At 39.3% G+C, this 15,047-nt stretch overlaps 1 protein-coding gene across 3 annotated transcripts in view; it reads right to left on the minus strand.

The window, feature by feature from the left end:
* kif5ab (kinesin family member 5A, b) overlaps nt 1-15,047 on the minus strand; it is a 92,135-nt gene that overhangs the window by 47,609 nt on the left and 29,479 nt on the right. For all 3 annotated transcript variants that reach the window (XM_034694662.1, XM_034694672.1, XM_034694679.1), the window contains exons 3-10: nt 11,968-12,041; nt 11,508-11,612; nt 11,043-11,091; nt 8,651-8,706; nt 7,290-7,377; nt 6,952-7,076; nt 4,676-4,780; nt 118-266 (exon numbers count right to left, since the gene is read on the minus strand). In XM_034694662.1, the coding sequence (XP_034550553.1) occupies nt 118-266; nt 4,676-4,780; nt 6,952-7,076; nt 7,290-7,377; nt 8,651-8,706; nt 11,043-11,091; nt 11,508-11,612; nt 11,968-12,041 (751 nt within the window). The remainder of the gene's footprint in view (nt 1-117; nt 267-4,675; nt 4,781-6,951; nt 7,077-7,289; nt 7,378-8,650; nt 8,707-11,042; nt 11,092-11,507; nt 11,613-11,967; nt 12,042-15,047) is intronic.

The following is a 15,047-nucleotide window of genomic DNA, read 5'->3' on the forward strand; positions in this document are numbered from 1 at the left end:
TCCCTTCAAAGCAGGGCAGAGGGCTGCCAAAAGCAGAGTATATCAAAGATGAGCAAATTTCCGCAGGATAACATCCAAACAGCACAGAGCTGCAGCCCAAGCATGGATGCATTTTACCTTTGGCCAAACATCAAGGTAGATTTGGTTTCTGCATCATTGTAGCTGGAGGGAGAGCAACAGATGAACATGGTGGTGCGACAGTTCCCGCCCAGTGAGTCCTGTAAGATGCGAGTCATTTTGCTGTCACGGTACGGCACGTGGGATTTCTACAAAAAAAGATAAAGAGAGGAGGGAAGAGAGGAAATCCAAAATGGTTACAAAGGCTTTAAAAAATTAGATAGAAGAGGGTTTATAAGATAGTGGAAGATGCTCTGAATTGTTGAACCGCCTCACAGATTCCTTTTCTTTTCAAAACAGAAAACATGTTAATGTGAGCATCTGCACAGAACAAAGAGCGAAGAGGTTTCTCTCCCTCTGATGCATCATTCACAGTTACCTTTTTAACCTTTATACCGTCTTCAAAAAGGCTGCATGTGATGAATAAAGAATGAATGCAGACAGATTTATGGAAGATGTGGCAGGCATTTATAGTCTTCCATTTAATGGGGAGTTCCCTGAGAGTTATAGAGAGTTATATAATACGAGATGGTTAATGGTTTAATTACCCTGATGGAGCTTGGAAAGACTCTGGTGTGGGCAGAGTGAGTGGGTGAGTTTGTTAGTTGCTTATGAGGAAAAAGTCACCAGCTGAAGGAGTGTGGGGAATTATAGATGTGGGAACAAAAAACAAACTAACTATTCACCGCAACGTTCACACGGTACAACTACAAGGCAAGAATTTCACGTGAAAGGAGAATTCAGCAAAACCCTCATTATATTCCCTGAAAACTTTCTTTTATGGTCTTAAAACTCTTACTGTAACTGTGAAAATAATTTATGGTGTTATTAACATCAGAGAGACATGGTTATAGTGAATAAACTATGGTTGGAGGTACAGCTCAACATTTTAACCATTTTACCACTGCTTAGCTTACCTTTTAACTTGTACATGGACAATCTTTCTGAACAGCTAAAAGCTTGTAAGACTGGGTGTATGGTGGGGAATATACTTGTTAATCATCTGATGTATGCTGATGACTTAGTCATCCTGTCCCCCTACAGTGCTGGCTTACAGCAACTGCTCAGAATATACTCTAGCTATGGTGTGCGGCATGACATCAGGTTCAACAGCAAAAAGGGTGTTATAATGATTGTGAAAGCCAAGGATGATGAGACGCAAAACTTTCCTGCTTTCTGTATCTCAGATCAAGTGCTTAGTGTAGTGGACAAAGTCAAATGTCTGGGGCACATTATAAGAAATGACTTGTGTGATGATGATGATCTGCAGCAACAGTGCTGTAAACTGTATGCACAAGCTAATATGCTGGCATGTAAATTTCCAATGTGCACAGATAATCTAAAACAGCTTTTTAGAGCTTCCTCTTTATACTGCCCATTTGTGGTGCAGTTACAGTAGAGCTAAAATGAAGAAGCTTCAGGTAGCATATAATGATGCATATCGATTTTTCCTTAAACTACCAAGATACAACAGTGCAAGTTTTATGTTTGTATCAAACAATGTCCCTACGTTTCAAGCTGTACTGAGAAATTTGAGGTATAAATGTATGTGTCCCTTGGCTGATTCAGAAATTGAAATTTAAGGGAGCTCACTCAGCCCATATTAAATGACACAAGGTATTTGTCTCGCTTTTGAAAACATTGGAACAAATGCCTTTTCATGCTTCAATCAAAATGAATGTGTAAATTGTTGTCATGTGATCTTTTTATTTCTTGCTGGACATGTATTTGACTTATTTTTTGTCTTTTATATTACTCTTGTGCTGATATGGACCTATGGGTCTGAAATAAAGTACATCTATCTATCTATCTATCTATCTATCTATCTATCTATCTATCTATCTATCTATCTATCTATCTATCTATCTATCTATCTATCTATCTATCTATCTATCTATCTATCTATCTATCTATCTATCTATCTATCTATCTATCTATCTATCTATCTAGCTTAGCTTAGCACAAAGCCTGAATGTCAGTAGAAACTGCTAGCCCAGCACTTCAAAAGGCAACAAAACTTGTTTACCAGAACCACTACTGCTTATCATTTTACAGCTGGGTTAGGGACTTGATTTAGATTGGTTATTACTTTGCAAAATTTTGTAGCAACAGTCTTCTCTTCGTCACAGCAGACCATTGCTGTGAAGAGGAGACCGTTGCTACAAATTTGGCTCTGATCACAAACTCTGGCGGACTAACTGTGATTGTCAATTTGTGGGACAGCCAAGAAAAGAGTGGAGAAAAAGTAGGAAGGGCTAAAGACACAGAAACTGCTGGCTACAACAGGAAGTGAACATGAGACGCTCAGTTAAATGTCAGTCATCACAGCTAAGTTAGCTCATTTTAAGGGGGAGAAAGTGTTTTACTATGTGACACAATATTGTAGTACTCAAGCCCAGGACTCAGACTCAAGTCCAACTCAAGTACTGATTTTCAGAACTCATCCCTCAACTTGGAATGGAGCACCAATGACTCAGGCTTGTATTCAGGCTCGAGCATTGGCTGCATTAGGACTCAGAAGTTGAAGAGGAGGACTCTGACTTATTTATTGATAAAGACTATTATATTGTTTTTGCTATTTATCTGTATTTTTTTTATAAAGCCTGTATATATTGTTCAGTTTAGAGCAAGAGCTGGCACGTGCGTTTGCCTGCATGACCACTCATGTGACGTCTTGTTCAGCAACAGTAGGAGCAGTGTAACATGTGAAATGTGTAAAAGAACCATCATGGAGAAGACAGGGATAACCTCAAACTTTAAAAGACATCTGTCCAGGATTTACCTTGAAAAATAAGTGACATGCTAAAGTTAGCTTAGTTGCACTGTTCATGACATTACTGTTAGCAAGGTTACTGTAATGTTAGCAACTAAAGTGACTCAACCAAAGGGTACATGATGATTTTGTGTTAAAATTCTGATTAATAGCAGGTGGGTTACAGGTAGTTTTGAGTTTTTTGACACCTGCAGTGATTCCACTGCAGCAGAATTTATGAGTGTGTCTCCCCTTCACAGTTTTTCTCAGTCGCTTCGGTACATTTATCAGATCAGAATTGAAATTCTCCAAACTACTTGTTCAATCTTCACATCATTGCGTCACTTGTGCACATCAAAAAAGCAGTTTCTCATTTCTTTGAACAAGTTGCAAATGCTTTGGTACATCCATGCAAATGATTATGTACAATTCTCTGCTGTTTCCTACATTATCAAGTGTTTATGTCATGTTGATCAAAATGTATTATAATGGTCTCTGTTGAATAGTCTCACCCTCCACAAAATGTAGGCATCGCGTAAGTCTTCACATGCAAAATGGTTGAACATGTTGTCAGAATATGTCAGTCATATTTCTGTACATTTCCATCAGACTTTTTTCTAAATCTCTCCTGAATTGGTAAATGCTCCCAGGTTAATCTTGACTTTCTCTAACGAAGGCCCAGCAGACAGGAACGTCAGGAGGTGTAGGAAGACTGCACTGCACTGTAATTCCTACAGCACTGCATGTACAGTTTCCGCTATGCTCACATTTCTACTTTTTTTTTTCTTTTTCTTTGTGCTATGCACATTATGTCTTTTTCTTTCTGTATTGCAATGACATGGTCTGTCAACAAATTAAAGTACAAACAGTAAAAGCGTAAATGTGAATCTTGTCCAGTCTCTTGCAATCAATCTCCCACATACACTATGGTGTAACTTACAATTTACAATAACTGTCATCAAAACTTTAGCCAAAGTTTAGATCAGAACGTCCCTCCAGAGTTCACTGTTATGTTGGCAACATGACTAAGCAATTTGTCTGTCTTATCCGTACACAATGACACAAGGACTTGTCATTCTGATGACACTGACATGTTCATTGACACAAATATTTGCTTTTGAGAGATGAACTAAGGATTTTGAGCAAGATACTGGCTTTTTCAGGTAATCCATGGTGTTTTGCTATTTGTAGGAATTGTTTTGAGAGATGCAATTACTGTTTTGCAAATGTCGAGGATGATTCAAAAAATGTACCAAAGCGACTGAGAAAAACTGTAAGAGAAGCGCACAAGGCATAGCGCTGCAACTTCACTGACCATTTAAATCTCCAGACACATGAACAGGTGTCCAGTCTTTATGGGAAGATGAGCTTGCCAGTGTCTGTTTAACATTTACATAACATCTATAAAACTAGAATACAGCTTTCATCTAGCTCTTGGAAATAAAGCAAACACACATTTTCCCCAAAGTGTTAAACTATTGAGGTAGAGTCAGTATTACACATGTATGTCCTTAAGGTGAATAAAAACTGGGCTGATATTTTTGTACTTCACCATCTAACTGTGAGTGTTGGTGTTCTCTGATATGGCTCAAAGATTGGAAACCGAATAACTCAAGGTTGATCTATTCTAATATATTCAGTTAACTCTGCAAGCAAGACTACATTTTGGAAAACAAATTGTTAGGCAGCAGGTGTTGGGTAACTGTTGAAAGCTAACAGTTTAGAAGGAAAAGGATGAAGCAGAGTTATGTTACACAGTAGAGCCCCGAAGGATAAGAGAGACTGCAGAATATGTCTTCAACATACCGTTCCCTCAGCCAAGGCTGAGATGACGTTCCCCAGAGCTGATAGAGACTTGTTGATGTTCTTGGCCTCATCCAGTACTGCTCCCTCCGCACCTGTCTTACTGACCTGACATAGAAACACACACACACACACACACACACACACACACACACACACACACACACACACACACACACACACACACACACACACACACACACACACACACACACACACACACACACACACACATAAACTGTGTTTCTAGATGTATTTATGAGGTCCAGGGGGTTCTGTTAATTTCCCAGTCACCTTATGATTCAACACAGTAAACTTGTAAAAGATCCTTGAAATAGTTTTGTCCTCAGACACACAGTCTAAACATCATCAGAAAAAGAGAGGCCACATAACACCAATTCTTGCCTCCCTACACTGGCTTCCGGTCAGCTACAGAATTCATTTCAAAATCCTTCTGTTCGTAAATAAAGCACTTCATGGTTTGGTCCCCTCTTACATCTCAGATCTCCTGTCTCCGTATCACTCTGTCAGAGCTCTCAGATCATCACACCAAAACTTCCTGTCTGTCCAATCAGCAAGGACAAAGAGATATGGGGACAGGACCTTCTCCATCTGTGCCCCAAAACTGTGGAATTCTCTTCCCCCCACCATCCAATTCTCCCCCTCAGTCAAGACTTTTAAAAGTCGTCTCAAAACGCATTTTTATTCATTAGCTTTTAACTGCCCTTAACCTCACTGGCTCAGATACTCACTGCACTGTTAATTATATTTCTTGTCATTACTGTTGTTATTATCACTGTTAATTAAATTTTTAATTATATTGCTCTCTTGCCACTTTTCTTTCCCTCTGTTTGTGTGTTTTTTATTTTTCAGTTTCTCTTTGTTTTCTTCATTTTCTGTTGTAAAGCACTTCTGATCAACTGTGTCGTGTGTTAAGTGCTGTATAAATAAAGTCATCTAGAAACAAACAACCTACATCTCAACTCAGCCAAGTACTTTGAAAAATTACCTTATAAATATGTCTCTATTTCAACATAAATCTTTATAGAAAACATACTAACAAATTAGTATTGAAATTATACAACAGTGAAGCATTACATTTTACCACTATGTTACAATACAGTACTTGCATGTTCACAGTGACACTGTAAACATGTAAATGTGTTAATGCTGGGTTGGCAAAATGTTTACTGTGCACATGAACATATCTGATAATACAACTTATAGTTGTTTTTAAGGACAGAAACACCAAAAGCCAACCAGCTCTTGAATAGTTATACAAGAATTTGTTTTAAGTAAACACACACCATATTGTGTCACAATTGTCATGGGAAACAATTATCTGCAGCAAGATAATGAGGAGCTTAATTATAGGGTAGAGCGAGTTCTTCAATCAAAGCCCTCTGTGGAGCATTAACCAACTTTCTGCTTATTTCATGTTTTCTGAGAAGTCTGAGAAGTCGTTGAAGCAGAATCGTTTCCTTCAAAAACCCCCTGGGATAACTCAGACAACTTATAGATGCACTTATTAGCTAAAAAACACCCCCATCAGCATATCTCCAGACTTTATGGCCATCTACTACTCTAAGCACACACTCTATTCTATAGCCTGCATCAATACTATCAGCAGTGGACTTCACCTAGAGGCAAGGGTCCTGGTCAGCTGGGCCTCTAATGTATTTTCTGTCTGTTCTAAGAGTATGACCTATATCCAGGAGATAAATTGTTTTTTAGATGGTGTTATCAGGCCAGGCGACTCAGATTTGACCCCTAAATGCCTTGGGAAAAAGAGAGCAATTAGTTGTTTGGGGCTTCACTCAATTTGACCTTTGTCTCATCTGAAACCTCTTTTAAAGTTAACTGTATCTGAGCAGAGCAAAATGATTTACCAGGGTTTATTATTTCTGAGACAGGGATTTTTTTTGTCTCCATCAATTGCACTGATTGGATTCTTGAAAAATGAGCAAACACTAACCTTCATATTTCATCAGCCACAGTCTAAACCCAGCCCTCAAAATAGAAACAGTCCTCAGTGTCTGAGCTAGATTCTTTTTAATGTAGAATTTAATTAAAATTAATCGCATGGGGTGCCATTAGCGCTTAAGAGATGCTTAAAGATTGAAGTTTAGGGCTTTTAAATGTTGTTCTTCTGCTTCTTTGATGTTTGAAAACACCATTTCTTTAAAGGCATCTGGTCTCAGTGTAGCAAAAGTCTGCTGACGATTGATGTTTCAAACAGAGCAAAGCCCCACTTAAACAAAAATACCCATTCGTCCTACCTTTTCACTACCAGCTAGGTCGACCAGATACAGCTTCCCACACAGCTTCTGCTCTGTCTCCACGTTTTCTTGTTTAATGTTTATCAGGAAGATGCTGTGACTGCGGGAACTGTGCTCATTCATGTCTGAGGAACAGAGTAAGAAGAGGAGAGACTCTTATTCAATATATTTACATAAAAGAAACACCAACCATCAACAAAATAATCATTTACCTTAAATGGTGCAGTTAAAGTAAGTGCAATGTTCACTTAGAACCTGAGTATGTGTTTCTCACCTTTGCACCTGAATGTTGCTACATTTTAAATCAGAGAAAAAAAAGGAAGTGAGGTGTGACTCACTGGTAACAGCAACGTGACGATTGGCCTTCCCTTCATCTATCACATCCATCACGTCCTCTGGGCTTGTGACAAAGCGCTCTGTGCATCCCTGGGTTGCAGAAAAAACATGTAAACATGTTAATTATGCATACAGTATGTGCAACAATATAAAAGGCATGTCGGGAATTTTTATTGTGGTTCTAATATATTTACCCATAGTAAATTGTATGTTTATCAAATCAGACAGAAATCAACAAGAGACAAAAAGAGTTTGCTAATTGGGTTACTTGTATCAAAGATCTTTAGTCTTCAAAACACAGTGTTATATTTTCGAAAATTCTGTGAAAACTGCAAGCCTTGCTGCCTGTTTGTCCAGCTGTTTTTTGGATGGCTCTGGACAGCTGAAACTAATAACAGAGACTATCTAGAAAATTGTGAGCCACACCAAAATAAGGGGTTGCCAGCCAGATTCAAGCATTCAAGGACTCAAGGTTTTTTATTGTCATACCAATACAGGCTGTCGCATGATATGGAATGAAATTTTGTTTCTCAGGTTCCGTATAAAGCCACAAAGAACACACAATTAGAGGAAGAATATAGATACAAAACAATTACAGATAATCCTGTCTGAGAATAAAATTATAACATTACCAGGATAAAGTCGGATACATAAAGGCCAACCATAACTGAAAAACCATTGCTTTTTTTCTCGTAAATTATCAACTTTATTTTCTAAGTATTACATATCTATTCTTGTAAATGTAAGACTTTATTCTCTTTAATTTACATCTTGAATAAATAAAATGTAACTTTAATCTCAGAAATGTAAGACTTTTATTTTGAAATCTCAAATACATTTTTCTGTAAGGTGGCCCCAATAATGTGTCGTAGATTACAAAGAAAACTGCAGTTTTTTTAGTTACATATTGGTATTAAATGAAACAAATGAGATATCATGATCTCCAGTTTATGGTGGATTTACTAGAGCCAAAGTAGCCTCATCCAAGTTTTAATGCTATGCTGATAGCTAGCTTACCTGTAGCCTTAGATTATATTTAAACACAAAAGGGTACATTCAACAAACATGTCATTCAACCCTTCATTTGTTTTTTACTTTGAATTCAAAGAAACTATACTTCTAGGTGGACTTGCTCCTGAGAGAGTGACTGTGTACCCAATTATTGATGCTATGTTGAGCTAACAGCTAGCTGGTTGTACCCTTGATTAAAAGACACAAATGAAAGTGGAACTAAACAAACCCTGTAAAAAGTGACATTTCACAAACTAACTATTCTATTAACCTGTACGATGACATTACAGTGGCCCTATGAAATAAAAGCTAAGAAGTCAATCTGATTGACGTCAAACAGCTGTTGACTTACCTTCACGTAAGGAACTCTGTATTTGTCTTCATGCACCGACAGGTTGGTTTTTGTCACTGGGGTGTAAGGGAAAATAAAGAGAAAGATAACTGTGTTAGTTAAAGCATCATCTATATTTAAATATGCGTCTGCAAATGAGCGTGCATGTGAAGGTGTGTTTTCACTCTCTGCAGAGCTATAATCAGACCTGACTGTGTTCCCTTTATCTAAGTGAGTCAGACTCAGGTAATGTGAGGGGAAAAATATCTGAGGCTCTGGCTCTGAATGTTTCTAATGCAACTGAACTGTTTTTTCAAAGTAACTGAGACATCAAGGTTAAACAAACGGCTCTGCTATGTCAAGGAACAACATTTTTTGTGGCAATGTCTCATATTGGAATAAACTCCTCCTTTGGCCATGTCTCATCTGAATGTCCTGTTTCGTCGATGATAATTGAATTTTACCCCATTGTGCAGAGTCTTTTTTTCTTGCAGACTGTGCGCTTCTGTATGCATGTGTGTCTTTGTTTGCGCATTTTATCACCCTACAGTCACTTTATTTCTTTGCAAATACATCCCCAGGGTGTTTTTGTCTGTGCTGCCTGGATTCATCTTGCTTGTTGTCGACTCTTTTTTTTGTTCATGGCTTAAATGTTCCTCAGCTGCTGTGAACTCCCCTGCATACAGATGAGGGCTTTCAACACGGTCTCTAGCTCGATTAGAGATGTAATCACAAGGATGCCGCCTACCTCTCCCAGTACTGGCCTCTCAATCATTTTACACTGGTTACTTCTCTGTGATAGGACTATAAACTGTGATGTTGTGTTGCTGCAGTGTGTTTAATGTACAAAACCACACAGCTTTATTGTCTAAATCGGGAGAGAAGCATGAAAGGCATTATGTTATTTTTCCAATTTCAATTTAACACCATTGATGAAAGCCTCTTGAGTTTTTATACTGTCATCATAACTCAAATACTCAATCCCATGAAAAGAAAGGGCACTGGCAGATTTCTTTTTTTCCAATCACAGCTTTCTGAACCATCTCTCCCTCAAGGAGTTCTTGTTTCATCCAGCAGTACAGGAGAGCCCTGTTTATATGCCTCATAAGTGTCCATGTTGACTTATTACTTTAGCCCAAACCATCATTTTTCTCTTAATATTACAGCACCAGTGTTAGTGCTTCAACCCTGACCACCTGCAACCTTTTTATATCTTAAAGATCTTCTTGGTCGAGTTAAATGCTCTTTGAGGAGTTTGCGTATTCTGTGGATTCTGGTGACCTCTTGGGAGGAAATCAGTAGCAAACCTTTTCACTACCTGCAAATCACAGGACAGTAAAACTAGCCAGACGTAGTATAAAAAAGAACATTAAAGATGTCTATATTCCTTTGATGTCATTTTCCATCTCTTTGAAGCTCTTTTTTCTTTCTTTGAAATAGTTTTGTCTCGTTAAGGTTTTAATTGGTTATCTTTGTGTTAGTTTTAAATCTCTTTGTAGTTGTTTTATTTATTTTTGTAGCCATTTTGTGTCCCTTTGAACTTGTCTTACTTGTCTTTGTGGTCACTTTGCATGTCTTTGCTGTTGTTTTTAGTGTCGTTTTTGTTGGGTTGTTTCATTTACTTTTAGCAAGAAATGCCAATGGCTGCTTCAAGCTGAGGCAATCTTTCCAGAGGCCCTTCACCCCATGGTATATTTTTTATTCAGAGGTGAATTGAGTAAACCTCAGCCTTGTTAATTTAATTAAACGCCATCTGGAGAAGAAAGAGCACTGAACCCCTTATTCTTTAATTCATGTTTAATGTTTTTTTTTTTATTTCTAAACAGAAAATAATCTTCCCTTGAACAAAATGTCGTTGTCACTTTTTTATGTTTTAATAACACACAGACAACGTTTGACAACTTGTAATGGTTTTGAGTTATGTCTGCAATCAGTATCAGTGAGGTATGTCAAACTGTATTAATCCAGAGAGGTGAGAAATAGGGCAAAAAAAGTTCATGAACCACTTACTTCACCACTCACAATTAAATATTAAGCTGTGTGCATGATTATAATGGACATGTATTTCCGATGAGTATGGTCATTTCTTCTCTCTTCTCTCACTGGTGTTTCATAAGAGGGTAGTTTTAATAATGTTTTTAAAAGGACAGTTATTATGTTACAATGTTACAATGTTACAATGTCATTTAGCAGACGCTTTTATCCAAAGCGACGTACATACGAGAACAAGAACAACACAAGCAAAGATCTAGACAAGAGGAAACAAGATCAGTAAGAGTAACAAAGTGCTTTTGGGACTTTAAAGGAGATGTTATGTTTTACTGTGTCTCTGCAAAGGATTGAAACTGTGCAGTGCAAGGAAAATGAACGGTGTTAAAAGATATGAGGTCATGTGTTAAGTGCAGAAACACACCATCCAGCAGGTCCCGGATTTTATCCATGTATATCTCAAAATAGGAAACCTGCAGCAAAACAAAACAAACACGTGGTGAATGGTTATTGGAAAACAAAAACAAGACATTAAAAAAAAGAAGTTTTGAAGATGGGAGATAAGAGAAAAGACGTTAAGGATATTCAATGTGCAATTATGCAAAATGATGATGCAGTAATCTGTCCTCCTCTGGGCCTAGTGAGGTATTATCCTCTATTAGAAGACTTTCGTAAAAAGAGAAAAACAGCACGACAAATAATGCAGGATTATCAGGGTTTATATATCATGATTTATTGATGCTTGGCTGATTCCACTCAGCCGGCCATGTGGGGATTACATCAGACGCAGAAGCTTTATTCCCACTGCATGTACCGTAGTGTGTAACAACAAAATGCATCATCCATTTGTGTAACGCTGAACAGACACACAGGGAAAAATCACACAAACCTTAATGTGGAACTCAAGGTTCTCATCCATGGCAAATATATGTTCGAATATATCCTCTGCAATACGCGGGATGATTCCCATCCCCTGGGGGTCGTGCAAGTTCCCCTGTGGAAGGAAGAGCACAAGATAGGAAGGAACAGTACGAGTGAAGAGTAGGATAAATGCAGACCTTGGGATGAATTAAGTGGAGAGAATCATAAAAGAAAGGAGAGCAGAGTGGCTTTTGACTTTAAAAGGAACGGGGGTTGTTTCCCAGAGAGAGCTGTAAAGGAGGTTAGCTCCCACAGAAGGCTGGTAAAGAGAGATAGTGAGTGATGACAGCGATGGAGGGAGATGTACTGTCGGGGCGAGCAGAAGGGGAGATAGTGGAGGGAAAATAAGTGTGTGTGTGCGTGTGTGCGTGTGCATGCAGATGCCACATAAAGAAGTCTGCCATTTGAATTATTTAGCAACACTGTACCTCCATGGTGTGTGTTTTTCCTGAGGAGGTCTGCCCATAGGCAAAGATAGTCCCATTGTAGCCACCCAGTACATCTAAAAAGAGAAAATAAGAAAAGACAAACTGTTACAGAAAAAGAGGAGAGCTGAAAACAGAGGCTGCAGCGTGAAACTGAAGTATAAAAAAGACGTAAAAAAATGATTCCAAACAGACATGCATGAAAACAAAAGAACAAAAAGTTCACTCACAAAGACAAATATGTCTGACCTTTGCTCCAAAGACGGATCAAACTCTGCTTCAGTGAGCCTGTGTGCACTCAGATGTATGCGCGGTTTAAGCTTGGTTAGCTGCTGAACGAACTCTGTGGCTGCACACAATAAACAACATCTACCTGCAGTGCTAAAGTCACCAGGAGGCATTCAGGGAAGTTCAGATATATTATACTCTCCATTCATCTGGTAGGAGCAGCAGTAAAAACAAGACCTCCTGTCCATTTAAGGTTATAAAAGCAGCAAACAGCTGAATGTCATACCGCTGACGAGGTCTAATAAACGCTTGTGGTAAAAGTCAGACACGGATAAAGGAAAACACATCACCCTGAAAGGCCGGCAGCCACAGGTTAGCTGACCACAGACCAATCACAAAGGCTCTCAGCTGAAGCCACAAGGTACCATATCTCTCACTCACATTTCTCATCTTTACAAAGTGAGGCCGAAACAGAGTGCACAGGAACAAAGAGTAAAGAATATGCCTCTGAAAATAAATAAATAGCGGGAGATGAGATCTCTAGACAACAGAGGAACACAGAAGAGGAAACAAAGAGACAGACAATGAAAAGGGCAAAGAAAGAATCAGAACATAAAGAACAAAATGCACAGGAAGGGAGAGTGTAAACATGTATGCATCTCTAAACCATCTGTCTCAGGCCTCGCTCAGCCTCTCTGTAACCCATTTTCCCTGGACAAATAACCAATCTCTCTTCATCTCACTCCTTCATTTTGCTAAATCCCTAACCTTGAATCCTTCCAGCCCTGTGCCTTGATTCATCTCGCCTTTTATTTCTTCTCTCCTCGGCCTACGTGATAATCTCACACTCTATAAGAAATCTCTCCCACCGAATCATTCTGCTTTTCATGCTCCATATAGAGCTGGCTCTCTCGCTTTGAAGGTGGCACAAGAAACAAGACCTTAACAGGAGGGGAGAAAAGAGGCAGACAGATGTAGAGACATGCAGATGAAGCGAGGGGCGGAGGAGAGAAGATTTGACTCTCCGGGCTGTTGGTTTCGTTTGATCTTGAGGCCTTCTGGATATGCTACTCCTGCTGTGCTGTGATAAGCGTGCATCTTGTAAATCAGTGCATTTTTGATGCTCATACCTGTAGGATGTGTGACCACACTTTGTCATGGAAATTAGTTTCCCTCTCTGCTTGTCAGGAGTAGTAAATGCATGCAGATGGTGAACAGAGCGTATATATGTCTTAACCCTGTCAAGCTAAGTATTTTGTTTATTTAAGGTTTCAGGTATCATTCCACGTTTTACTTAATCACTCAGCCTTCCCTGTTTGTAAAATAACTTTTCATAAACATTTTTTTAGCGGACTGGTAAATTCAGGAAAACATGACTGTGAACATGATCTCCTCAAATGTGCATTCAGTAACCACAACAGCCAGTGGCAAAATTTTCTTCTTACAAAGTGTGCTTTGTAAGAAGTGCTTTTTCTCCCTCTCACAATCCATGCTTTTTTTGTTTACATTTACTTTGAAGACTATACAACTATAACTCAAATGTCACAGATTCTGATTTGAGCTCTGGGGTATCCCACAGAACTTTGCCGAAATGCTGATTCTCAGAAAGGGTGTGATTTGGTGTTGGAAAGTCCACATCAGAGCCCAAAGGACGCTGTGACTTGACAGTAGGACAGCCCTGAGCTCTCACAGACCTAGCAGAAACATGCTGCCAGAGTCTGTGGAGAGTGTGATGATGGCATTGACCTTTTGTTTCCCAGCTATTATTGCTTTCACCTGATCCTGGCTGGACTCATCAGTGTCCTATTACTCTCACCTTCACACCTTATTTCAGCTGTGTCCCAATTCAGGGGCTGCATCCTTCCAAGTGCACATTTTTCTGGGCTTTTTTTGTGCCTTTATTATTTGTGCCTGATCCTACGGTCAGTGTGACGAGGGCTGTAGCCTCTGTACATGGGGCGCCTGCTTTACTCACTGAGCCAAGCCAGTGCATCGCCACACAACTATCAAAAAAGACGGAATTAAATGATGGCTATAGCTGTTATGTTATGTGACATTTGTTAATATGTTTACTGTTAGCTACATAGCCAGCTTGCTTCCAGTTGCTTTTCGAAAGGGGCGGCGCAATAAGACACAAATGTAAGGGTGAGACAGCCTGAGCTGTCTACACCAGCTATAACTGCTGGATCCTTCAATGGATTGTACCTCTGAATCAGGACGCAGCTACTGTCTTTGTCTTTCCTCATTTTTGGGCTACTTTGTCTTCAAACTGTGTCACTTCTGAGGATGTCTTCCTTGCAGTGTTCTCAGAGTCTATTATTCTTTCCTGCCAGGGGCGTTCCCAGAGGATGACTTGAGGTGACATGGCCCACCAATGAAATCTGGTTTCCCACACCTGGCCATTAAAGACTTAAGCATGATAGATTTATGTGTTGACTCTGTTGTGTAATTTCTTAAATAAAAAAAACCTTAATGCAGAAATAGCAGCAGTATGACAAAACAGGGTTGAAAAATGCTGCGGGGAAACGTTTGTGTGCGCGCTCTTCATTCAACCCCTGCAGACATAAGCCTCTTACACATTGCAATCATTGTCGTAATGAAGTTCAGCCATCACTTCGCCTTTGTACTTACACAATGAGCTTGGCATTACTTGTAAACTCACAGCAGGAGCTCCACATTCACATACACACAATCAGCACAGTCCTCCTGGCTCCAATTCTACACACTGCCATCATCTGCCCTCCATTCTGCCTCTGTTACTACCTCTGAGGAATGATCAGAGGCGGAATGACTTCTTCCTACCATTACGCCTCCATGCACTACAAATTGCAGATGAACAGGGGTGACAGGGGCGT

The sequence above is a fragment of the Notolabrus celidotus genome, chromosome 1 (assembly GCF_009762535.1).
Source record: "Notolabrus celidotus isolate fNotCel1 chromosome 1, fNotCel1.pri, whole genome shotgun sequence".
NCBI classification, from domain to species: domain Eukaryota; kingdom Metazoa; phylum Chordata; class Actinopteri; order Labriformes; family Labridae; genus Notolabrus; species Notolabrus celidotus.